The following is a 26,653-nucleotide window of genomic DNA, read 5'->3' on the forward strand; positions in this document are numbered from 1 at the left end:
TGGAATTCGTGTCTCGATCGGCGGGGCTCCGCTGGTAAAACCGTCATCGTGGAATAAAAGGATCGCAAAGGTCGCGACGATTCCGAGTCGTGACGCGAAAAGGCACGTTCTTGAAACGTGGAATCGAGGTCAGTCTCTCGGTGAACGGGCTGCAGTTGCACGTACATACATATACCGAGCGTCATGACGAACACAACAGACACGCGGGAGATGCAAAACGAGGAACGAAATCGGGATATACCTGTTTGCCATTCCGCGGGCCGACGATTCCCAAGAATCTCGTCGTCGAAGATGCCGCCATATTTGGTCGCAGTAGCTGCTTTCTAAGTTGTTCTTTGAAAACTCATTCATCTCGCAGGCGATCGAAAACCATTGCTGGAACCAATAGAAGGGCTTGGAATTTTCAATTTTCATACTCCGCTTAGATTCAGTGTGATTTTCAAATACACGAGAATTTTCAAACATATGTGAACGACTCGATAAGTCGTATTTCTCATCCTTCGTAAGAGAAAAACAACTTTGAGATCAATGTTGTACGTATTAGCGATCAATTCTGTATGGAAATTGTCTATTCGATCAATTATGGGAAGAAACAGAAGTGTCTTTGTCATCCGCTTGTATATCTTAGAATAACGTTAGCTATGCAGATTAATATAAATTTCATCACCATTCTCACAATTTTCTAATGTTTCTTAAATCTTCGAGGGTTCCAGATATTAGAGCGTTATCATAGCGAGTGTTAATAGATCGTACGAATTCTCAATCGTATGTTTCATTATACACGTACTTGTTGCCTATATGTACACTTGTGTGTAAGAGTCTTAGGACATTTAGTATTTTTGACAGAACGATATAAATTACGAATTGTTTTTGTTGTTATTTGAATTCAATCCATAAGGTATTAGAATACTAACATACTTTCTTTATCGTATAACGTGATATCTGTTCCTTAATTTCGAAGCTAAATGTAATAATCATCCTAAGACTTTTGAACAGTCACGTAAGTGTATCTATTGGGTTGGCAACAAGGTAATTGCGGATTTTTTTCATTAGGTGATAATATATTTTTATCTAAGCGATATACTACGTCGAGACTTGAAAGAGAAAGAAATAAACAAGCCGAGGCAGGTTTGTATCTTTCACAAAAAAGTGTTTTATTAAAAAACTCGTATTTGGTAAATAAAATTCTGTCTCCATTTTGCGTATAGCGTAACGTATAATCGTAATAGTAAATTACAGTTAACGGGGTAGTCGGACACACGAGGCGGCGGGATTGCGAATGGAATAAAAGCTTCCGTCGTCCGTCTCGGTTTCTCTTTTTTTTTTTTTTTCCAACGTCGAGCATTACAATTACAATTATTACGGTGATTAGTAACATTCCTCCATCTTTTTTCCTTCTATTCGATATCGAAGAATAACGGCTCGTTACGAACAATCGTATGTTTCTTCCTGGCTTGACAACGTGGCACGTTAAAAGGGATTGATTTATCGATCGATAACGTTCGATCGGTGTATACCTACGGATCGGTCGAACGATGTGTTACGGGGTGATTTTCGCAACGGGGACGGGTTACAGCACTTTCTTTTCGTCGCAGCGAGAACGATAGTGAAAGCACGTCGTGCATTATGTTCGACAAAAACGTCTCGTGAAAAATCCCGAATATAAATGATTCTCCGCTTTCAAATCTGCACGTCGTCGTGCGAATAGAAGAGAGTTGTTGCTATTTTAATACCTGCTCGTTCGCCACATATAGCCACGAGATCTGACACATTTGCAATCGCTTCGAATCCGTATATCCAACGAAAAATTCGATTCGTTTCGCGCGTAATTCGAAGCTTGGAATTCTTGTGTCTTGATTAAGTTTTAGGTGTCTTGAATGCTTTAAAAATCTTGCAAGTCTCGAACGTTTTGGAAGTCTTGAGAATTTCAATAGGTTTCGAGAGCTTGGTAAATATTATATTTATTATCTTGCAAACATTTTGTCCAAGCGGTATATTCGCACGATGAATTAAGAGTGTCCCCTTATATCATCGATATTTCAAAGTTCCTAACAAAAACGCAGTTTGCCGATAAATATTAACAATACACACTGATGAATTTACAATAATAAATTAGTTGAGAACTGAAATTGAAATATCGACAATATATATTGATAATGTAAAAACACTCTCAATGAAAGTTTAAAATGTTCCAATTGTAGACTTCCAAGACATCCGAGACTCGCAAGATTCGTAAAACGTATCCAAATCCCAAATCGTAAAGACTCTTGAGAACGTTCAAAGGTTCCAAGCTTCGAATAACGTTCGGGAACGATTCGAATTTGCTACAGTGTGGTGAAAAACTGCGAATCGCTTCGAAGATAAAATTCGGCCGCCTGTCATCAGCTACGTGTTTCGAATTGGCTTGCGAAACGAGAAAAGACCTTCGCGTACATATGTACATTTTCAAGTGCACTATATTATCGAGAAAGGAGAAAAATCAAGGTATCTGGAAACAGTGGCGCAAAATCGACGAGGTTACGAAACCGGGCGTGTCCCGCGATCGTAATTCAGCCGCTCATTGTACGTCACCGTCCCGAAAAGGAATTTTCTTGGCGAGTAGGCCATACGGCACCAAGGACTGATTGGAAATGACATCGCACGGTATTTTGCCAATATAATCACACGGCGATCGATGCGCGTGCCGATGATCACGATATTGTCGCTCTTCGGACGCCAGCTCTCGTTGGAATCTCATTTCTTTTCTCGGAATTGAAACTTTTCAAAAAAATCTCTAGGACGTTCTATTTATCTATAACGATCTAACAAACGGATTTTTCTTCTATTGTCGTTAGCGGTAGTTGAGCACCTATCAGTGATTACCGTCTCTATCGCGCGGTTATTATTTATAATCGACCAGATAACGTAAAATATTGACGATAATAGCAACAACGAGGAACACATCGTGCAATTTGCCGGGTTTGCGTAAATAAAAATTTCCTCCGATTTCGTTCCTGTTTTTAATCTATTCGTAGATCGTGTCCGACGACTGGTGATACACAGCCGAACAAGGAACGATTCGTCGTGAAAAAATACTCCGAACATATAGAACAAAGCTCTAGCGTACGAACCTTCGTTTTGTAAGGAAAACGATTTGAAATGTTTGCACGGTACGTTTGTCTTTGTCCGGTTAAATTGACTTGAGAGTATTCAGCAAGCAGAAGCAATCGTTGTTCCTGTTCTTGAGAAACTAAAAATATAAATCGTACGTTACAACAACTATAATTTAATTGGAAAAGCGTAACTGTGTATGAGACGTTATGGACGATATTTCGAACAATTTCTACGCGAATAAAATTAATTGTCCAAAGCTAATACACGGTTCTATTCTTATTTATGAAATCATTCGAATGAAACGCAATAAAAGAAACTATACGTAATACAGTTCGATAGAAAGTATGATACGTAACGATAAGAAGCAGACAATGATATTGTTGATATTTATAGATACAAACACGAGCAGAAACAGAAGCCAAGTTGAAACTTCGACTCGATACACGCGAGGCAAGTAGATTTTCAAAATTGTTTTTCTCGAAAACGAAGCCTCGTACGCGAAAACCTTATTCTTCAATTTCGACTTACTTTCTCGCGGCGAATCGTTGCTCGTTCGGTCGTAGCGCCACTCTTACTGAACACTCTGTACAACGAAGGAGCGTAACCGTTTGAACGTGTCGATAACCGATATCGGACGTGCGTGTAGAAGGTAAAGGCCGATGATGAAAGCATCTTTGTATCCGCGCATCGCAAGCTCTTTATTGACAAATAAATACGACAATAATGTATATACAAAAAAAATAAATAATAGGAAAAAACGTTCACCAGTTTTGTTCGACGAACAAATTGAACAAACGAACGACGACGCGGTCATCGAACGATCATCGATCTCGTGGTGCGTCGATCGGGAACGAGAATCGTTGGACGAGGTCGCATTCGTTTCTACAACGCCCCACAGGGCAAAACGAAACATGCTTGCGTTCGTATTGATCATTTTCTTCTTTTGCATTTTTTTTCCTTTTACGGGCTTAAACGTAACAATACTAATAGTACGGTAATTCTAACAGTCGGATTAACAATACGTGATATTTTAAAATATCTTTTGACTTCTTTTCTTTCTTTTCTTTTCTTCTTTTTTTTTCTTTTTTTGTCCTTATGCAAAATACGGTCAGCGTAGAAAAACTTCGTTTACAAGATCCCTATATAAAAATTAGTGGTTTCTCCGAGGAAGTCGGTGTCAGTGTTTCTTTCTTCTTCATTCTTTTTTTTTCCTCTAGAAGGGCGTTAAACGTATATGGTGGTATCGCAGATACTACGAGTAAAAGTTCTCAAGAACAGACAGGAAAAGAGAAAAACAAGAGGGAACGAAAAATGATTCCGAAAAATAATAGGAGCACGGGAATAAAAATGGTAAAATGAAACGCGCGTGTGTACGAGAGGAATATGAGAGAAAGAAACAGAGGGAGAGAAAGAGACTATTATTTTGTTCAAGGAATATGCGTGGAATTTCCTTTCTCGTTCGATTTCCTCTTCCTTCTTTTGTGCACTGTCGTCGTCAATGCGATTCTCGGCACGGAGGACTTGTGACAATATTTCCCTGATTGATTTCACGCTAACTACAGATCAGACCAGAGCTTGAGCAATCTAACATTGAGCAGTCGTGAGAGAAAACGTTGTCTTTTGGCCAGAACTAACTAAGAGGCAGTTTCGCACGCGAACGAACGCGAGATTATGTTAAAAAGAGAGAGATAGAGAGAGAGAGAGAGAGAGAGAAAGAGAGGGAGGGAGAAAAAAAAAGTGTCGAAAAAGAATACTAAACGAGTTACAGTCGAAGATAAATCCGAAGGAAGGTGTTGTCGGAATCGAAATTTTTGTTTGTCAAATGTGTTATCTTTACCTAAAAATCTAAACGTAAATACAAGAAAATCTTAGGTTACTCGTGTTATGTATGTACATGACTAATCGTACGTAAATTGCAGTGTTAAGAGTAAAAAGAAAGGATATGGAATAGGAACAAGAGGGCAGTCCTCGGTGTGTTACTTAAATTACGCCGCTACGTTTTCCGCGAAAGTAGACGTATTATCGCGAATCGGTCCCAAAAAGACAACGAAGAAAAAAAAAGTTGACGAAATGCAAACGTTAACGAAAACGTTTAACCATTGTGTTAAACATGGAAAAAAGGACAGAGAGGAAAAAAAACGGGTAAAAAATCGCTGGAAACGGAAACAGAGCGCGCCAAATCGAACGCGGATCCTTTGGAAAATGGCGAGCGATTAGACGCGTTCGTCTGAGGAGAGAAAATTTCCCACGAATGAACGCGAGTGTTGGAAAACAAGAGGCGCCGAGAAAGAATCGAGGAATGAATTTACTCATCGTTCAGCCGAATCTGTTGAACGTACGATAGGTCCAACTGTCAACGTTTAACCATCGACGAATTTTGAAACGGTTTTTGATAGCTTTCGCGTGGAAACAGTTCCTTTCAAACGTCTCCTTCGAACGGTCGCTCATCCTCTTTCGTCGAAACAGTTCACCGATCGCGTTCTCGCGGTGACAACGAAATTACGTGCATCAGTTCGGCTAGGTGATCGATACAGAGTACATACGTATCATATCGATACAGGCCAGACGAGCTTATCACCCGTTGAAATTTCTGTCTCGCTGCGATCGCTAGCATCGATTTCACGCGTTTGCGTCGCGAAGTAAGCCACACAAGCACTCGTCGTTTCACAGTCAATCATTTTCTTCGCAGACACACGATTATTCTAGTTTTCTTCTTTCAACGGATACACGCGGTCGCAGTCGTTCTCATAATCTTACGCGTTATCTCTGTAATACCAGATTCTTCGTCCTTAATATATATATATATATAATATATATATAATATATTTTATATATTACACGGTCTCAAAACTATATAGGCCTAAGAAACTTCATTCTTTTAGAGCCACGAGCCACTTTGTATGATATAGAGAGAACTCGTCACTTCGTAGGAAACATTTCTGGTTAATCTTACAATGCCGTATGCATAGGACGACGCGCGGCTGCACGCGCGCCACGTATGCGTACGGTCTAAGCGTTAACTGTTTATTCGAGTTACACTAAATACTTTAGAATACGAGCGAGGCTTCACATTGTTTTATAATACAACGATCAACCGCGCGGCTGATCCTCTCGACGAATCAAACCGCGCGATCCGTTCTTTCCTAGAACTGACATCCTGCGAGTCTCTGCTCGCTCGACGCTCCACGGAACAGCTTCGAGAACAAGAGTCGCCTTAAACGTTAGGCGAAACAGCAAGAGCTGCGAAGGGCAAAAATGCTTTATCAGCGATCCTCGAACACGATCGAGCGATCAGAAGGATTGCAGCGATCGCGACTTTTACCTCGTCCTCTCTCGTCGCGTTTCATTGGCCAATCGCGCATACACATTTCGACATGTTGGCACTTGGACGCGACGAGATGATGCGACGGGTAATCCGAGGAAAGACGCGAATATCGAGGAAGAATCGACGATCACGCCATGCGTCACGGTTTGGCATCGTTAACAGATCACGCGTACGAAAATAAATCGCACTCGTGAAAACATACAGTCGACTCGATCTCGATTTCGATCTTCATTTCGATGTCGATCGCGCTCTCGTCCGCGAGCGGACGCGTCGAGCAGGAACACGCGCGGTCTTGCTCTCGAATCGCAGCTCTGTCGCGTGTTTTTGTACGATTCTCGTTGCTTCGACCTATGACGCACGAATAATGCGCAAAGCGTTGCGGATAGAGTAGGTACTTTGACATTAGGTCACTGGTGCTCGAATCTCGTTCTAGCGGTTAGCTTCTGGCCATCGAGTGCGTAGCGGTGTTTCGGTCGCGAAGGCAAAGAGAGCGTTCCGTGAGGATGGCCGAGTGAAAACGGCGCGCGCCGTAAACGTCGACGAATCGAATTCCAGTTTCCTTTTTCTCGAAACGCGTTCTACGGGCCAACACCGGACGACTAACGGACAAACGCGTGTTTCAAGTTTTTTCCCTTACGCTGGTTAATTGTCTCGGGCGCGTAACCAGTCGAGATTACCGAACTCACGTTCCCACGGAATTCGATTTTCCGCTTCCTACGATCGCGCCTCGTCGATATCGCGGATGATCTCTCGAACAGACTTTCGTTCTGCTTCCGCTTTCGTCTGCTTGCGAAACACTCGGTTCGATTCCAGCAGCGCGCGAAGGACGCGAGAAAGGAACAAAGTACGAGCGATAGTAAGTAGTCTCGAGGAGATAAAGGAGACGATATCCGTCTCGTGATGAATGCTCCATGAAACAGAAAAAAAAGAGAGGGCAACGTTTACGGAGATGAAAAAATATGTATATGTACGTATGTAGATATATGGAACTTCTACCATGTCGTAAACTTACTCAGCGAATACGGATGTAATAAATGGGATTAGCTAATCAGTCTTATGTTAGAGGCTCGTTAACATCTAAATTCAAACTGCGGTATCGCGTCGCTGGCGGTGGACTCTTTTTTCTGGTTTGCTCGACGTTCTAGCTATCGACGTACTTTGACGATTTCACACGCGTCAGGATCGATCGCTTCGATCGACCTGGACTCTATCGCCTCGAGCTAAACAGTCTACGTTCTCTCGCCTAACTCAAAAGCACGGTGGAACGCGCTTCTGAACCGATGTTCGATTTCTTTCCCTTAACCTTCGGCAGTGCGAGAAACTCTTTGTTCGTTAACCGACCATTTTCCTTTTCTTTCTTCCTTTTTTTCTTTTTCGACACGCTCGTGTTAGCACCAAACGAGAGAACAACGGGTAGCGAACAGCGCTCGAACGCAAGGCCGCGAGCGATGCTTCTATTGCACGATTTCGAGGATTTCTGTTTCAGAATCCCGATTTCCCTCGAACGAATGAATCGAGCCACGGTAACTGGGTTTCTCGCAGCCACCACGGGGAAATCGCAAGGAATAAATATATATGGAGACACGTTGAATTTCCCTGGATACCACGTCCCCTGTAAGATTACCTTCCGATATACGAAATAAAAAACGAGAGGAATACGAACGAAGCTGTATCAACCGGTTTCGTATATCTGTCCATGACAATAACAATGACACTTTATCGTTGATAGATCTCTTTAAAAATATGGGATAACTCGAGAAGATTCATACCTATTCGATTCGTTTCCACATATATTTCTTCTCTAACGATCGTCGAACGACCTAATCTACGGTAATAATGGCATTCGTAAAAGCCTACAGTCGTGCAAAGTGGCAATTAAAACAGTGATTCGCGTCTATTTCTTGTAAAATATAAAACCGCCGTAACCGATCGGCTGGCTCGCCTAATTGCCACTTTGATTTGTAAACGCGGTCAACGAAAGGAAGCCGATGTTCCCTTCACCTTACGATTAGTTCGAACGAAGAAAAGCGCATTAACGGAATATATATATACAGGCGCGTGTGTGCACATATAAATATACATATATCTATATACATATTTATGTATGTATATTATATATATATATGTGTGTATGTATATACATATTTATATATGCACAGAACATGAATTGCAAATCGCAAGTCTTCGATGCAATCGCGTTTTTTTTATCATACCTCGGCCGTTATTCATCAGGCCTATAAGGGGACGCTAGTTTCGTTCTCGTCGCTTTTCTCCGGAGTATTCGGAAAACATTGTCGAATTCGTCTCACACTTTCAAGCCGCTTCTTTCTTTCGGCGTGAAAAGGCAGTGTCTGCTGTAACAAGCGGATGCGCGCAAATGAAAAACACGGGTTTATATATAATGTAATATATCTTACGAACGTAATAATAGGATACTTAGAGAGACGAAATCAAGAGACGTTCACGTTTTCTACGAAAATAATTTGTCAACGTAGTGGATAAACAAGGACATATTTAAACGCATCTAAAGATTTAAAATACGACTTACAACTTAGAACTTGCCGTTTTAAAACACCACTCGGTCGAAGGCGCGATGTGAGCATGCATATGAACGTAGAAAACGCGTCGCAGAGTTATTGGAACGTTTGTTGGAAAGTCTGACTCGCCAGTCGTCTTACAGACACTGCCCCTTTCGAAGGTTCGTTCGATTCCAGAATACTCTTCAATGTCTCGTGTCAGACCTTCCCGAATAAATTTCACCACAATGTTCAGAGACTGACACCAGCAGTCCACGTACGCGATCTTAAATCGCTTTCAGTAGATCCAGTCGCACCCTTGACGTCGTGTTGCTTGGGCAACGACGAACTTAGGGTGCGAAAATGTTAACACTACGTGGTCGTACCACTTATGTAGCCATTGTTTAAGGTCTCCGGTTTGTTCACGTACTCAACCGGTGATTTCATTTCCTTTTTCTCCATACCGTTGTCGATATTGATGGTGTCCATCGATGGGAAGTCGACCCGCAGCGGCACCGCTTCCCTCTTCTCCGCAGCCGACAAAATTTCTGGGCTACCATTCTCGTAATCTGGATTCACCAGTTTTGAAGAATTTGGGCTGCTCAGGAAACTTCTTTTGCTGGGATTCTTCGGACTCCCTGATCTGTTGCTGATCGATAGCTGACTCAAGTTGCTTCGCGAGGTGCTCTTCGCGTTTATAAACGGCGAACTCTTAACAGATTTTAAACTGTCCTCGACGAATGGCAGGTTTAGTACGTCTTTGCCCGAGGCAATCGAATCTGCAGAGACACCGTCGAAATCGTCGAAGCCGGCCTTCAACGGCACGTTCGATGAGTTCATGTCGTGGCAGTTCGAGTTTGTTTTCGAGTTCTCGCCGTATGAATCCATTCTGAAACGGGGACTGAAACTGTTCTTAATACTGTTTGGCTCGAAGCTCGCGAAATCGCCGAAATCCTGCCTCAATGGAGAATCTTCCTCCCCTTCCACTTCCTCTTCTTGTAGATCTTGCAATGTAGCTAGTTCCAAGTGCCTGTACACGAATTAGAAACATTGTGTCAGAAGGACTAGCAAAGAACGCGATATTACAGTAGCGCTTGGATAAATTCCAATAAATCGGGCATCCGTATTGTAATCTTTCGCAAGTTGTTAATTATATAAACAATAAATATATTTGTAAAGTATAAGAAAATATATCTGTTTTGTTTTCTATCTAATAAATGATAAAAAGAAATTTTTTCTCCAAAAATATTCGACCCTGAAAAAGTTATTGGAATTTCAGCGAGCATTACTATATTCTAATAAGAAAAGTTCTATGCTCACTGATCTATCTGTGGTGAGTTGGACTTGTTTTGGTTCCTTGCTTCCACTCCTTCTACGCTGTGATAGAAACTGACATTCTGGAAACGGTCCGAGTCGATATGCTTTAGCAACATACTGGCGATATCCATAAACGTGGGTCTTCTGGTCGCCTTATGTCTCCAGGTGTGCTTCATCAGTTCATATAACAACTCTGGACAGTTCTCTGGCCGTTCCATAACTCCTCCTTCGATCACGTACCGCAGAACCTAATGTACGTTAAGAGAGGTTGTGACGATATAAAGAGACTGTAGATTTTTGTACAAATTTCATATCGTTGTGAACATAATTTTGGTTAGAAATTAAAACACACATACCTGCTCGTTCGATAGACCTTGGTATGGCTGCGATGCAAAAGTCACCATTTCCCATAACACAACTCCATAGCTCCACACATCCGAATAACTGCTAAAAACACCGTCTTTCAAACTTTCTGGTGCCATCCATCTGACTGGCAATAAACCTTTGCTTCCTTTTCGATAATAGTCCCTCTCGTAGATGTCCCTCGTCATTCCAAAGTCTCCCACCTTTACCGTTAAATCTTCCGCAACCATGCAATTCCGAGCGGCCAGATCTCTGTGCACGAATTTCTTCGTAGAGAGGTAGGCCATTCCATCGGCGATTTCAATGGCCATCTGAAGTATCCTGTCTAATTTTGGTGGCGCGTTAATCATGTTCTCGCATGTGCCTGGCCTGTGACTCCTCAAGTACCTCTTCAAGTCGCCGTTCACCATCAACTCCATAATGACCAAGGTTGGTTGCCCACGAGTTACCACGCCAAGAAGCTTGACCACGTGATGAGCGTCGAAACCCCTGCAAAGAAAAGATTCGCATAGTCATATAATTAAACAGCGGATGTTTCTCGACTTTTAATTACATGGAAATCAAAGACGCCAGAGTATATTTTTACTTTCCTGTAGAAAGATAAGCACGAGCACGGGTTATTTTTGCCCTGCAACGTGTTCGGATTATTCATCAACTTACTTCATCACGGATGCTTCGTTGAGAAACTCGATTCTCTCCCGATCAGTGGCGTCCTTGTTCACCGTTTTCACAGCGCACCGTACTTCCGGTTTACCCTTCACGATGTCCTTAGCTATTCCTTCGTAAACCATGCCGAATGTGCCAGTTCCCAACGATTTCAGCATCTCGATCTTTTCTCTTGGTACCTCCCACTCGTCCAACACATACGGAGTGCTCACGTACTCCGGATTCACGGTTGCGATCAACGTCACATTAGGAACGTTCCTTAAGAACTTTCGTTTACAAACGTAGAACGAGACGAAGCTAACGATCGCGATGACCGTGCAAAATAACAGCCAGAATATCACCCAGAAAATACTTAGGGTGTTTCTCTCCTCGATGTAGAAGTATTTTACGTGCGTATAGGCGCCATAGCCGGCAAGACTCGTCGCTCGAACTTTCACGGAATAGTTTCCGGCGGGAAGCTCTTTAAGGACGTACGAGTTGCCTGCCTTTGTGAAGTCCCGCCTCGTGATGCACACCACGGTCGGTTTGTACTGAAACAGGATAATCTTTTGTTCACAGAATTGTTGCAAAATTCGAAACCCGATACCGTGAACAAAGTTTGACAGGATGAACCAATAGAAGTTAAGTAGACGTGAATTCCACTCACGTTTTGTATGTCAACCCTCTTGTACTCGATCTGATAGGTGATGATCAGACCGTTGGGCTGAGGTGGCTCATCCCACTGCAGAGTAACCATGGTGAGACTGTTATTCTCGCCGGATATGCTCATCTTGAAGGTGTTGGGAGGAATGTTATCGGCACTTTCCAGGGGTAACGTGCGATAGGTTCTCATACTTTTGGTGGAGCATTTCTTGTAAGTGTCGTTCATTTCTTGCGCTCTGCAAGCCTGCACCTCGATGTTATAAGCGGCAAAGTGGCGTAGGTTTTTCATTACGAAGGAGAGATTCATGCTGGGCACCAATTGCTCGAACACTATGTACGTCCCGTTCTCGATCTTTTCCATTACAGGCTGTGAATATAAAAGTGGAAAGGTTAGGAAGATGAATTTGAAAAGGACATGGAAGGGACTTAACTCCTTCGAACTGACCGACATTAGCGATGTATCACTTAAGAAAGCGAGAATCAAGCGACTATAAATGCAATTTTGCAACAGGGACGTACAAAACTCGATACCACGTTGGCTAAGCGTATGGAAACGCTATAAATACTTTTCGATGAAATTGAGCGATGCTTTACCTGATCTCGATCCAACGATTTCGTTTTCCTGGATAGAATGAACGACATCTCCGAAACGTCGCGTTTCTTCTTCGGTTTTCGTTTTATATAGACCTGGTTGTGTAAAGCGTCTTCGAATTCGATCGCGCTGGACGCTTCTTTCTCTCGAAGAGACTGATCGGTTTCTCGATCAGGACATTCGCAAGTGCCAGTTTCAGGTATCATTTGCTCTTTCTCTTCCTCTATTCGTTTCCTCTCCTCCTCTGCGAGCGCCTTCTTATCTGTCAGCATCAGAGCTAAGCATGCAACACATTTTAATTATCGTTAGATCTACCTGATTTCTTTTTTACTCAAGTAAAAAATCAATTCAAGTATTAATGTTAAATATTATCGATCAAATATTAATTCTTTCCTTATCGAATCGTTTATACAATCGCAACAAGCTCTGCCCCGAAATATTACGAGCTTGCGCGAATCGAACACATTCCCGTATCCGTGCATATCACATTTACAAATGTCAAGGGATTGATAAAATTAATAAAATTGATCGCATAATCGATGTACTCACGTTCCTCGCAATAATTTCTCTGATCGATGAAATTAGGGTCGTCCGGCTCCCATCGTCCAAAGATCCGATAGTGCGTTAGGTTTCCGTTCTTGTGAAGAGGTGGCAGCCAGGACATGATCAGCTCGCTGCTCGAATTACTCCAAGTCATAAGGGACCTGGGTGAGCTAGGAGCTTCCGGCATCGTTCTGAAGTATGTTAGGTTGCTCTGGGCTCCGGACCTTTCCGTGGCAATAGTGTAAGTCTTCACGTAATAAGCGTACTGCGTGTATGGCTTCAGCTGAGACAAGTAATGCGTATGTACGTTCTTCTCCTGTCGACCAGACCCAAACTTGGATCCTTCCATCAGGGTGGTATTTGTACTTGCGGATACATCATCGACCTTCCAACCATCTCCACCACACGCGTCTCTACCATCGTACATCGTTACGTTCATGTTGGGTGCCTCGATAAAATACACCACGTATCCAAGAAGAGACCTGGCGTCGTGGTGAATAAACGGTTCCCACTCGATCACCGCACCCCACGGTGACTTCTTACCAACCCTGGTCCTCAGTTCGGTTACGTTACACGCAACTTTGTCGCCGTTGCTATTAGGCGCCACCTCGTAATCCGTAAAAGGTCGTAAACCCGCCTTCTCTCGAAGCATCTCGATTTTGTATAAACACAGTTTCGGATTTAGATGAAAGAAGATCTTTCCTATGCCACCTTTCGACAAGATTTTAATATCTTTGTGCAAACTCCAGTCCCAGAGTTCCTGTAGATTTTGGTTGTCCATTACCAATAACGAGTATTTTGAGTTATCGATGTCGTTTCCGCGTATCACTCGCAGGTTCTTCAGGAAGTTGAGAGATATCAGTGGGAAGCTACGCACGATCTTCAAGTAGCCGTCGATCTCTTCTATGGTGCTCAGACTGTCTTCCAGCTCTTTCACGATATTTTTCCCACCTCGAATCTGGATCTCTAAACTGCCGGTGATGTGAGTGCATCCGCGAAGTTTCTGCGCCGAGGCGATGCTGTCCACGTTCGCTCCGGCACACTCTTTCTGACAGGGTCCCTCGCATTTTTTACACGACACTTTGCCATTTGATTCTTCGTCCATGTAGCCCGGTGGACACTCCATTACGCAGCTTCCATTGAACGATTTGTACGGGTAGTTCTTCACGTTGAACACTTCCCGTGGTTTCTGCATTCCAAGGCACCTCTCCTCGTTGATACATCGATGGTTCATGAATTCCAAGGTACCGTTAGGGCACTGTTCCCTGCACTCGTTGTTGTCGGTTACCACGTCTTTGCAGACGACGCAGTCGCGATTCGTCGGGCCAGTGCACGTGCCTAGACACGACGGATGGCAACACGTTCCGGACTCGTCGCATGCGTTGTTCTCGCACTTTCGATCGCAGACTGAAACGAACAAGTTAGAACGCCAATGATACTAACAACACGTACTATCTATGACGTTGTACGAAGGTGTTCTCATCTCTACTGTCCTACGATTCCACATAGCATCTTCGACCTAAGCGTTTTCCTTATTTTCCCTCGTCCACCTAATTGACCAACGCGCTATTCCCGAGACTTCTACCGGTAAAATTAGCGGTTCAACGATCGAAGATATCTTATAAATCCCTCTGTCTTCTGTGTCTTTTAAATCCTACCTCGTTCCAGAGAGTTCGCCTTCACTCGATAAGGTAGCTGTTAAGAGAAGCATCAAGGAGACACTGTCCGATGTTTGATATATAAGTACAAGGTTGAATCTTTTTAACGGATAAAATGGCTGTTTGATGACTACACGTGAAAAAATTCAAGCCACTGTTCCGGGTAAACAACCACACGGATGTAGCCTCGAACGTGCGTCTCACCGGATGAAGTCTTGTCACGTTCTCCGTGGGGACACGTGGCGACGTCTCCAACTTTCCCTGTAATTTTTGCGAAAGGGGCCGCTTCTCGCTAACGAACAGCCTACGATACGATCGATAAACGCGAAACACATCGAAAGTTCGCCAAAAAAAAAAAAAGAGTGAAATATAAAAAAGAAAAACAGAAGAAAAGAAAAACATTTCGTAGGCCCTTGAGAAATTATCCAAAAATAAGCTTCTCATAAATCGACGTGAAACACTCGAGCTACCGTGGAACTGAACGACTATCGGCGTTCTATGAAAAGTTCAAGCGGCACGCGATTGCTAGTACAGCGATGTTTAGCGCATTCCTGTCAATTTTTACCCGCGCAAAGGTCCGTTGAGTGTAATTTAGAGTCGTAGCGCCCACGGGTGAGCCGCCTACGGTGGCCAACGTGTCGCGCCGCCGCCAATTTCTCGTCGCCCCTTTCCTCGCGGCCAGACAGCCTCCATTTTCCACAAGGCCAGCGAATAATCGGATAATTTCGGAAGGAAGGAACGAACGGGGCGGGAGCGTGATCGAGAATGGGTCGTCGTCACGCGTGGGAGCGGCAGCCGTCGAAGATAGCTGGAAACGTGCGTGTCCTTTCATCTTCCACTCGGACAACGCGGCCGACCAACATCGGGAATTTCCCCTGCGACATCGCCGCGTTACGAATTAACATCGGCTGACAGGGAATTTCCAACTTTCGTTCTACCTGGCGCGCGATTTCTCTACTTTGTCGAGAAACGATATTTTCAGATGAAACGGTGGCTGTCATGCTTCGAGACTGGAATCGATTTCTAGCGAAACTGAGAAAGTAGCGTCCGTCTGGAACACCTAAGCTTCGACATGACGAAGTTCGATCTTGAACTTTGCACGAAATAATTAAACTTATCGTATATAACGTTAGTTTCGATATAATAAACAGAAGATATGGACAGAGTAGCTTAGATTCGGCAAGACGATACAGCGAAAACGGGAAAATGATTGGAGAATCGATAAGTTCCTATTATACATGAACTGTGGCTTCCCTTGATGCGTTCAGACGGTTGTAGTTCTATCGAAATTTCTTATTTGCATAAACGAAAATTGCTAGAATTGACGATATACTAGAGCTTCCCTTTTATCCGGTCTCCTTTTCATCTGCCACGTTATTATCTGTAACGTATTCATCCTACGTCGAATTTAGCATAAAACAAAATTTAATCTAAAAAAAAGTTGGTCTTGATATTACACGACGCATAAACTTTCGTGCAACTAAACGTGCCTTTTACCATATACCATACCAAATGGAATTCTCCTCTGAATATTTCGTTCCAAATTTTACCTTGTTTTATAAACTCTGCTCTATCACAAAAAGACCGATCGAGAGAGAGAGAGAGAGAGAGAGAGACAGACAGACAGACAGAGTCTACTATTATATTTCATGCGAAATTCATAATTCCAGAGAGAAAAACAATTACTTTGTTGGCAGTGTTGCTGGTTCCAACACAAGTATTCATCCGACTTGGTCTGTCTTTGCGGACAGTGCTTCTCGCACACTGGGCATCCATTTCTCGGATTGTTCCCCTGTGAACAGAAATACAGGAAAAATCAATATTGAAATATTCAAGCGATCCATCAAAATATTTCCTAGCCATTTTTGAACCTAGTTTTTCCTCTGTAACATCGACGACGTATTACTCGTCTATTAATACCTTATCGATGGATTGCTTTTACCGTGAACGATGATTTCATAAAAAATTTGTTATTTAATTATTATTTCACTATGACGATTGCTCGTAGGACACGCGGCGTCGTGGCCCAATTGTTGAAATTTCTAAAATCGTTGAAATCGTAAAAATTTCAATACGGCGAACGTTTGGAAACACGTGGGACTCCAAGGACGAAAATCGCGCACGAAGGGGAGAGTTTACCACCTTGTTAGCTACACGCCGCGCCGGCCAAGAGAATTCCTTAACTTCCGTGGAGGCTGTGGAGTGCTAAAGGTTGGATCGATACGTCTGGCGCCTTCCATTATTTATTTTTATCGCCGTTATGCTATTTTTCCGGCTTCAGCGAAACTTTTAGTTTCATACACTTCGCGATACATCTCTTCTGTACGTGCCCTTTGTTTTAGCGCCGTTCTTAAAGAGTTGCGATTTTTCTTCAGTGTCTAAACCGAAAATCTCGCGGTGAAACTTTCGTTTTACGTTTGCTCGCGTTGTAAAAATTCTAAAAGTTTACCATCTCGATTACCGATCTTCTCTTCTCTTCTAATTTTTCACAACTTAGACACGAAAACGTTGAAATTGATGGGCTAGCAATCATAGCGGTGTAAGTGGATGCAACATTTCTCATAAAACACGTTCTTTATTCAACGTTATAAAAAGTTCGCTATAATATAATGCATAAGGGAATAAAGATATAACTTAATCGATCACGAAGTTAAAGGGGTGATAGCTTTAAAAGTTGAAACAGGTGACTGAAACAAATTCTACAAATTTTGACACGCGCCACTGCGACTTCCCGCCCCGTCGATTGTTCAAACGTCGACATCCTGTAAACACGAAGCTCATTTCCTGTTCTCGTACCATCGACGGAATCAAGCAATACGAATAAACATGGTATTCGGGTAAAAGTTCGTAAAAAATTAGTATCCTGTCGAAAAATTCGACTGCTGGCTGAAAACGATATTTCACGCTATATTCGACATCCGAATCGAACGATTCCAAAAGTACCGCGAAAATCGGAGAATACCAGAACCCCAAAGCTGTCTGAACGAGTTAATCGACGTTAAATGTTAGAGTAACGCGTGGTTAATCCGACCGATTCGGCAATGTGAACAAAAATCCGCAATGTGAAAAGAAATTTCCGTTCAAATGAAAATTTCAATATTTGTTAAAATTTAAATTCGAAATTACAATTACAAGATTGAATAACGACTTTTTCCTAGCGATCAAACGATGCAATTGGGTGTACGGTACTCTCGACGATCGCGCCTCGTTGAAAGCTCGAAACTTTGCGACGAACCCTCGATCCTCGACCCTCGCGACACGCTCGAATTTTTTAGCGCGCCAGCCGGAAACTAATTAACCCTCTGACCCGGTCACGTTCTATCGATCACCCTTGCGACCCGTTGCTGCGACGAGCTACCATCCTATCGGCCGGACTCGAGAAATGAGATATTTATCGGGATTGTCGTGGCACGGGGGTTACGAAGATCAACGAAACAAACCGGTATCTTACTACGACTTTGAAATAGTGAATGGACATAGTGATTTTCGGCTACCGTTTAATCGAATCACAAGGACAATTTTCGTACGATAATAAAATCCGCCATCTTCGTTGGTAATTCGGTTACCAATTACTTGCGTTATTTTCTGTTCGTAGAAAAATTGTGTGTTAAGTATTAGGCGTGTAAATTACTTCGGTGCTTTTACATTTGCAAATATATCGATAGTTTTAATCCTTTGAGCGCTGCGTTGTCCGACGTTAAGCGCGCGCCGTGGACTGCCCACTCTTTACGAAAAAACACCGTGGGCTGCGTATTTTTTACGAAAGAGCGCAAGTTGAGCGGACTGAATTTTCATCGCAAAATATATCGATTGTAATTAAAATAAATGATGCAGTGACCTGAAAAGCCTTAATAACCATTTATTTCATCGAGCAATAATAACACGAAGAATATAAAAGCTTGAAAATTTATTTTTTTGATTGAAAATTTAATAATTTTGTATTGTATGGTAAAGCAGGCTTCAATACACAAGCCAATGTTACATTTTTTGTATTCGTAACGCGAATCAGTCCTGCGATTATGTTTAGTGCAAACAGCGCATCTTCGTCTTGAACAATGTTTATTATTTTCTTTAGTTGTGCAGGATGTAGGAAAATGCCTCTTCGTTAACAGAAATGGAAGGTCGTCCGAATGAATCTTCCTCCTTTAGCCTCTACTCAGCGTGGTAGGTATTTTTGCAAAATATCTTTTATGAGAGGCAGATGAAAATTTTCAAATGTTCCAGTTTTATTATTAGCATTTTTACAAAGAATGTATGCATTGTATATAGCGAGGTCTAAAAGGTGGAAAAAATATTTTTCATACCATTTTGTGCTTTTTCGAACGCAGCGAAGTGAACTCGAAATCATATCGATTTTATCAACTGCGCCCATCAAGGCATTGCAGTCTGCTACACGCTTTGTTTTTCGCTTTGATTTGCCAGTTTGATAATTAATTTTTTTTTCTTTCTTTGTTTCAAGGAAATCATCAAAATGTCAGGTGGATAACATCCACACGTCTCTTTTATCACGCCACTTTAGCGCCACTTTTAGCCTAAATTGAATGGTTGTACGAGAACGTATATTGCGTTCATAGCGCTCAAAGGGTTAAAGAGTTCCATCCACGTAATTTCGCACAACTTACAACAAGCTTGCCATCTGCCTGATTTCCAAGGATTCGATTCATTTTCTCTTTCGTTGCTACGTACGTTATGTCTTCCAGCCAGATTCTACGATTCTACGAAATTTAAAGAAACGTAATGTATTTATGACGTTGCGATATTCCTCAGTTCTCCATAGATTGATAGATTCTCCGAAAAAATGCTGACCAGCTGACGCATATCGAATCTTCTCCACAGTTGCAAGATTCAATGATACGGATAATTACCGGCGAAATCGCGGTCACGTTATCAAGCAAGTCGGGAAAAAATAGAGATAGAGGAAAAGAGATTGACGCGTGACCGTTGGACAGATTTATCTCGCGGAAGCGGCGGGCACGCGACGCGTCATATATGACGCGTTAGCGTCGCAGGAATCAATAAAGAGCGTCGAAAGAACGCTCGGCCGCGGACGAAACGACGTTGCGTTGCGTTGCGTTTCCATTAGCGGACAATGAAAGTTTAAATAAAAGTTGCCGATGGAAAAGAGTCGCCGTCAAGCTCGTGAGCTCCACTGGTACGGCTCGCCCTTTTTATTACAACGACTCGCCACCCCGTTCGATCCATACGTCCACCCTCGTCGTTCTGGTCGTTGGTCGCCAGAGAAATAATTCAGGACGTATCGCGCGGCAATTAGCGACGGGATTTCCATGTCTCTGATCTATTCCCTTTCCAACGCTTTTTTTTTCTACGGCTATACTTTATCGAGTAGCCCTGCGTCGCTTACGATTTCCAAACTCACCAGAGACATCGACGAGTCGAAATTTTACAGGGCAAAGCGGAAATAAAACGTCGCGTACTCGACTAATCTAGCGATCGTGTCGTGCAATATAACGTGATCCAACGTTAGTAGGAGAAGTATTGGTTGTTCGTTGAACGTCTTCGTCGGTTAATGGTAATTTTCGGTGTGTTTCCTTCAAGTTACAGGTTGTAGATTCGAAATTTGTATGATATGCAAAGATACACAGGGTATCCAGTTACAAACGAAAGGTGCAAATTATTGGAAAACTATACACCGTGGGGAAAAAATAATTCAGACACGAATTGGATGATTTCAAAGGGCAAATAAACTGGTTGTAATCGATTCGTTTCTACGTGGCCAGGTAATACAGGTTCTTTTAATAAAATCATGTAGTTTCAAATACAGTAAACGTTCCCTGGAAAATTGGTATATACTTTCATTTGTCAGATTTAACGTATAAAAGACAAGGAACGGCGAGAGGTGGAGTTCTTAGGTTCGCGTCGTCTTTGTCTTCCATACGTTAACTTTGACAAAGTAAAGATAAAATATTTGCTAAGCTCTTAGACATAAACAAGTTGAATTTTCTTTTTGGGGAGAGGACCGAGACGGATCGATTTACTGTATTAAAAATATTATGATCCCATTTTAAAAAATGTAAATGTCACGTAAACGTTGATGTCAGTTTCATATAACCTGTAGCTAGCCATCTTCCAAAAAGGCTTCCAAAAAATTGTACGAAATTATGCCCTTCTGAACCCATTCGCTTTTTGTCTGAATCGCTTTTTCATACAGTTTATAATTTTCCAATAATTTGCATATTTTGTTTCCTACGTAACCGGAAACTCTGTATAAAATATTGAAACATAGCACTCGTAATAATATTTAACGAGTAAGCGTTCATTTAGATTCTATCTCTTTGCATACGTTATTAAAAACTGACTTTGCATAAACATCTATCTGTCATATTAATCGTATTGAATTAAATGTCAGAAAACAGACACTTTCGTGCAAAGGAAAATACTAAACGCTGCACATTTATCATATAGTGTGAATTTATTACAAGAGCAAGGAATGCTACGGTAGAAATAGTAAAACGCAAGAAATAGTTAATTTTATGACAAGAAGGTTTGCTCTGGGAAACAACTATTTCCTACAAAAATTATTTTATTTTACAAGGAGAATATCAAAATTGAAAAATTATTTAGAATTTGAATCGTACGATATTAACGTAAGAGAAATGATGATATTTGAATAATGGAACGTTTGAGTACCAAGTGTTCGAATAACAGAAACGCTTCTCCGTTTAAAAACAAAGTCACAGTTTCTAATTGTTTTATGCATAATATGAAACAAGAGCACAGGTTTGTTATTACACCAGAGAATTTTAAACACAGAAGTTTTCCACAAATTGACAGAGATACAAGATACTAAAAAATTGTACAGAATTGTTTCGTGAAATCGGCTAGGCTGCTAGGTAGTCGAGCATGAATCGTACGTTACATTTTCTCACAGTTGGCAGACTAACGTGCGCGAAATTCGTTCGTCGTGATCGCGCGACGATAACGTCATTATCGTTCTTCTCTCGTCGAATTCGCCCACAAACCAGCGAATAACGGCACGCGCCGTTGCTCCGATGAATCCTCTTTGATCGAAACTTCTTCGTAACCGGTGCAAATTGCCAGTAAGAGCGCTAACCGAGTGGAAGTTTTTACCGCGGGATGCGTCGAGAAATGAAAGCTCTTCGAGGCGTTTCGTAATTGTCGATAATCCGAACGAAACTCTCGGGAATCACGAAGGAACACGTTCCTAGAGATTCGAATCTCTTTGTCCGAAAACCGCTCGCTCGAACGAAGCCGATCACACTTCAGACCGGATTTGTCGGAGTCGCCCTTTGCAGCGTACGCTTGCTCGCGCGATCTCGCGAATCTGATAAAAACATAAGTATACGCTTCTCGGAGATTCGGGATAGCCGAAACGAAAAACGAAGTTTCAAATGCTCCGATCGAACGATTCGCGTGTAACGCAAACCATACGTTCTCCAAAGTTGGAAACTAAAACACATGGTGCATGATGTACGTGAGTTGGCAACGTGTATTCCAACCGATAACGAGGCAGGACGACGAGCTCGAGAGACGCGCGTTATATTTTCCGAATTAACGAGTGTTCCAGCTGTCTCCTTCTCGAGAGAGAGAGAGAGAGAGAGAGAGAGAGAGAGAGAGAGAGATTGCCGTACTACGATCTCTCGATGGAGCGACGTTTTCCGCGTGTTACATGGTCGCTGATAACGTCGAATGGTATTTCTCACCGGCGAAAGTTTGTAACTGCGATCGGTTACTCTCGGCTGTGGCGCGTAAAGCTGCCGCGCGTGACACGGCGGAAAGAAAGGATCGGTTGGCAGGGTTGGATCGACATGACGCAGCGCTTATCCGCTTGCCACTTGCACGGATCGGTGTGCATGTTCCGCATTAAACGCGAATTAACGCATTGTCAGCTGGTTGATGGGGACTGGATTAAAACGCCAGCTTTCATTGTATCTACAGAGGGCGGCAAGCGTGACGAACCGCATTCCATCGCGTTAAATGAGATTTACATTTAAGGAACATTGTATAGGATATTTGCAACACTGTCGACGATTGCGCGTCGAATCGATCGGGTTTCGCAGCATCGAGCCTTTCAAATACGCCGATCCATCGAACTGACGGTGTGCTTTCACGAGTCAGCCTTTAACTCTCGGATACTGGATCTCGATCGTTTTGATCCGATCTTCGCTGCTGTAATATAGCTGCCGCATATCTTGCATTTCATTCTTGTTATCCTCATCTTTACAACGCTATATTTGAGCATAGTCGAACGCTATGGCACACATGCTTTCGCGAATCAATCTTTAACTATCGGACACTGGATCTGGATCGTTTTGATCCGATGCTCACTGGTGTAATATAGCTACCGCGTATCTTCGATTTCATCTTGTTCTACTCTTGTTTTACAATGCTATACTCGGCTCTAGTCCAATGCTATTACGTACGTGTTTAATAAATTTGCTACTGGACTCTACTTTCTTTCGCTGTAGTCGTTGCAGGCATAAAATGGCTATTGAACCAATTTCCTGTTTCTTTCGTTTTATAAGGAAATAGATGTACGATATTTTTCGTTTTATATCATTTTATCGAATTACGTATGATCGATTTTGTTCTATCGAAATAAAGATCACAACGTTCGACAGTATTGGTATTGGTATTACGAAGATTGCCACATACTTTACACATTTCACGTTTATTTCTGCATATTACATACGTTCTCTGTGCATTTTCGAGCCCTTCAATTTTCCACGATTATAATATCAAAATCGGCAATTTAATTGTAACGAATCAAATCACTGCAGTACGAGTTACCGGCGACTTTACGCTTAAAGTACAGCTTGTCGGACATAAACAAATGTGCTGGTATTTCTAAGCGATAGCGTACGTCTTAATCTGTAGATGTACGTATATTCTGGGTCATTTCGACTCGATTCAGCTGCTGAAAGGTATAGCCTCGGAGGGTTAACGTTTATTTCAAGAACGTCTGATCGTTTAGAAATTGTAACCGGTTCGGGAACCGGTTTCCGCGGAGGGCTGGATCGGCCGTGGCGCACCAAAACGACTCGGTTCACCTCTTCGTGGACGGCGTGACGATATTATTATCCCGCCAGCAGCGAGGACAGTCGGTCGATCTACGACAGAAATAGTTCATCGCGAACTGTGCCAGCAGTGCGATTCTCTGATTTACGCTGGAACCGTGGGATATTATTGCCCTGCATCGGGCAAAATCGTCGTGGGAACCGTTCACCCGAAAGCAATCGGTGGTGCGCCGCGCGAAAGATTGTCGTCGACGCGTTCGAATCGCGAAACTTGCTCCGTGCAATGTATACCGTTCGTGGCCGGAAAGTTGGCTAGCGGAAGCGATGCAAAGTCCGATTGGTTTATAGAGTAATGGGGCCGTGTTCCGTGACACAATCTTGAAAATAGAACAACCGTACACGCTCGATTCCGTTTTTATACGACTTCGATCTAACGTGGTTAGAGAAACTGCAATTCTGTTTTTACGTGATCTAATTCAACTCTTTCAGATTTCATGGTGCGTATATGCAACATTGTACTCTGACAAATGATCGCTGTTTTAAGCGAGTCATTCGTTAAGAAAGGTAACAGAAAATTTCCGTAACTGTGGAACAAAGAGCTAATAAATTAATTCCAATTAGATCGACTGTCGTTCTTGCAAATACCAGTACGATATAAATATGAATTTATTTCTAACAGGAGCGATAAGATGTGTTAAAAAATAGGAGATCCGTAAACAAGGAAACGGTTATGCTGGAGAGATTAGCAAACTTGAATGACAATTTAATTTGTTTCCCAGGTTGATTATTAAAGATGTATTTGTTTCCTGCAAAATTGCTACTCATTTTAGCGCATTACGATCTTTCTTGCAGAAACCTAGGAAAATGATTAATTATTGCCAAAATAACCAAAGCCAAAAAACATTTTCTCCCGATAAAGTTAATCTAACACGGTCCGAACTGAACTTTTTTTGAAAACGTCCATTTAAATTTCATCTTTTGTACTCTTGAACAATTTTGCTGATATTTTTCAGGGACATTGCACTCTGATTTTGCTATATATTTTTCGTAGAATAGAATCGAAAACAATATCGTAGACCAGGATTTTTTTTTTTTTTTTAAAGGAGCCGCGATCGCACAGGTTTGCGTAACAGAATTATGGGGCTGTGAAAATGTTTGCAGCTGTTTACACACCAGTGAGATGAAAAATGTCAGTCATTCGTCAACAAACGATAAAAAAGAATTCGTCCAGTTATCAGTCGACATAGATACAAAACATCGACCCTCTAAAAAATAAACTTTTGCTTGGAACTAGGATAGAATTACCGACAATTTCTAAAAATCTCTTAAACGTACTTGTCAGATTTTAGACTACGCGTCTACGAAAAACGATCGAGATGTTCTGTCACTTATATCAAATATTCAGCCGAGATTAAATTGCTTATGTAACGACAAGACAGCAGATTTATCTCAGCAAAATGTAAATTTAGCTTTGGTGATAAAATTGTAAATATAACTGAGAATCGTTTAAAATTAAACTTCTCTGATTATAGCTCCAACTATATACAGAACGACGAAGATTCTTCAAGACTTAATAACCAAAGAGCTATCGTTTATTTACAAAGATGTAATAATTAACGAGCAACGCGGTTTTGTTACTGGCCGATCCACTTTAACTAATCTGATTGAGTACCATCGTTACCTAGTGAATTGCATTGAGAAGGGCTTCCAAGTTGATGACGTATACACTGACTTTAACAAAGCTATCGACTTCATAAATTATTCCGTACTCTACTTATTCTTTATCTGACAAAATCCAAATTATCAACTTGGCGAATATCTATTTTAGAGAAATTCAAAGTACATCCAGAGTTCCTCAGGACCCTCGTTTGGATCTATCGCCTTTTATTTTATTTATTAACTCTTTGCACTCCTATCTTCATCAGTTTTTATCTCAGAAGCTCCTTTGTCGAGTCACACTCGACATTCTTTCAATCCCGCCTTTCTTTGTGAAAGAAAACCAGGCTTTTTGTGAAAACGTGCGAAAGAAAACCAGGATTGCATCCTGGAGATTGTTTCAAGATATATCATACACTTAAAAATTAAAAAATACAACGACAGTGCGAATAAAACTGGCATTTAAGTGAATTCCTTTCTTCCTTTATTTATTTTTGTAATTATTCCTTCCTTTATTTATAATTGTCTTATATTTTAGTTAAAGTAAATTTCAAATAAAACACTTGAAAGCGTTGGGAGCTACTGGTAACGAAATTGAAATAAAATTCGCAATGCAAAGGGTTAATGATATACATCTAACGATGAAAATATCTAACGATCTCGGGATCTTTAACAGAATAGATGTTTGTCAGACTCTATCCAGTTGATTCAGGTCGATCTCGATCGCCTACGTAACTGGCGTTTAGCTAATAAATTATCTCTCAACTTATCCGAGTGTCGTATTGTGCGTTTTAATCATTGGAGAAATAACCTAGCGTTTAATTGTTTCATAAATCGTACGCCATTATCCACGCTTGATAATGTGAAAGATCCAAGTATTATTTTCTCAGCCAATCTTGATTTATAACTTCGTCTTGATTCTTTAGGACTTATTCACGGATCCTGCAAGTCTCTTAAAAATACAAACGCTCATAGAACATCGTACTGTCACCTTGTCAAACCAATTTTAGGATACGATGGTATAACATGATCTCCGTATTGTACGTCTTGCAGCCATAATGTCGAGAGTTCAATAGAAATTTTTAAGGCTGACTACCAAATATAGCAACGTTCGATGACGTTTGATTTTCACAGTTACGTCAGTATCGTTGATAGTTTATATCTTCCGATACCGAGCAAGAGAAGGATAATATCTGATACGATCTTTATTAGTAAAATAGTTAAAGGCGATTGTCGACTGTCCGGATATCATGCAGCTGCTATTCCTCAATGTACCACGAAGTAGC

At 41.8% G+C, this 26,653-nt stretch overlaps 1 protein-coding gene across 5 annotated transcripts in view; it reads right to left on the bottom strand.

The window, feature by feature from the left end:
- Positions 1-1,129: 1,129 nt before the first annotated feature.
- LOC126868181 (insulin-like peptide receptor) overlaps positions 1,130-26,653 on the bottom strand; it is a 115,679-nt gene continuing 90,155 nt past the window's right edge. For 4 of the 5 annotated variants that reach the window (XM_050623386.1, XM_050623387.1, XM_050623388.1 and 1 more), the window contains 8 exons: positions 16,402-16,507; positions 13,064-14,464; positions 12,517-12,791; positions 11,927-12,289; positions 11,275-11,810; positions 10,608-11,103; positions 10,255-10,499; positions 1,130-9,964 (listed from right to left, as the gene is read on the bottom strand). In XM_050623386.1, coding sequence (XP_050479343.1) covers positions 9,307-9,964; positions 10,255-10,499; positions 10,608-11,103; positions 11,275-11,810; positions 11,927-12,289; positions 12,517-12,791; positions 13,064-14,464; positions 16,402-16,507 — 4,080 coding nt within the window. In that variant the 3' untranslated portion in view covers positions 1,130-9,306. The remainder of the gene's footprint in view (positions 9,965-10,254; positions 10,500-10,607; positions 11,104-11,274; positions 11,811-11,926; positions 12,290-12,516; positions 12,792-13,063; positions 14,465-16,401; positions 16,508-26,653) is intronic. The other variant, XR_007690542.1, reaches the window with a different exon arrangement.

This window comes from Bombus huntii, chromosome 8 (assembly GCF_024542735.1).
Source record: "Bombus huntii isolate Logan2020A chromosome 8, iyBomHunt1.1, whole genome shotgun sequence".
In the NCBI taxonomy this organism is placed as follows: domain Eukaryota; kingdom Metazoa; phylum Arthropoda; class Insecta; order Hymenoptera; family Apidae; genus Bombus; species Bombus huntii.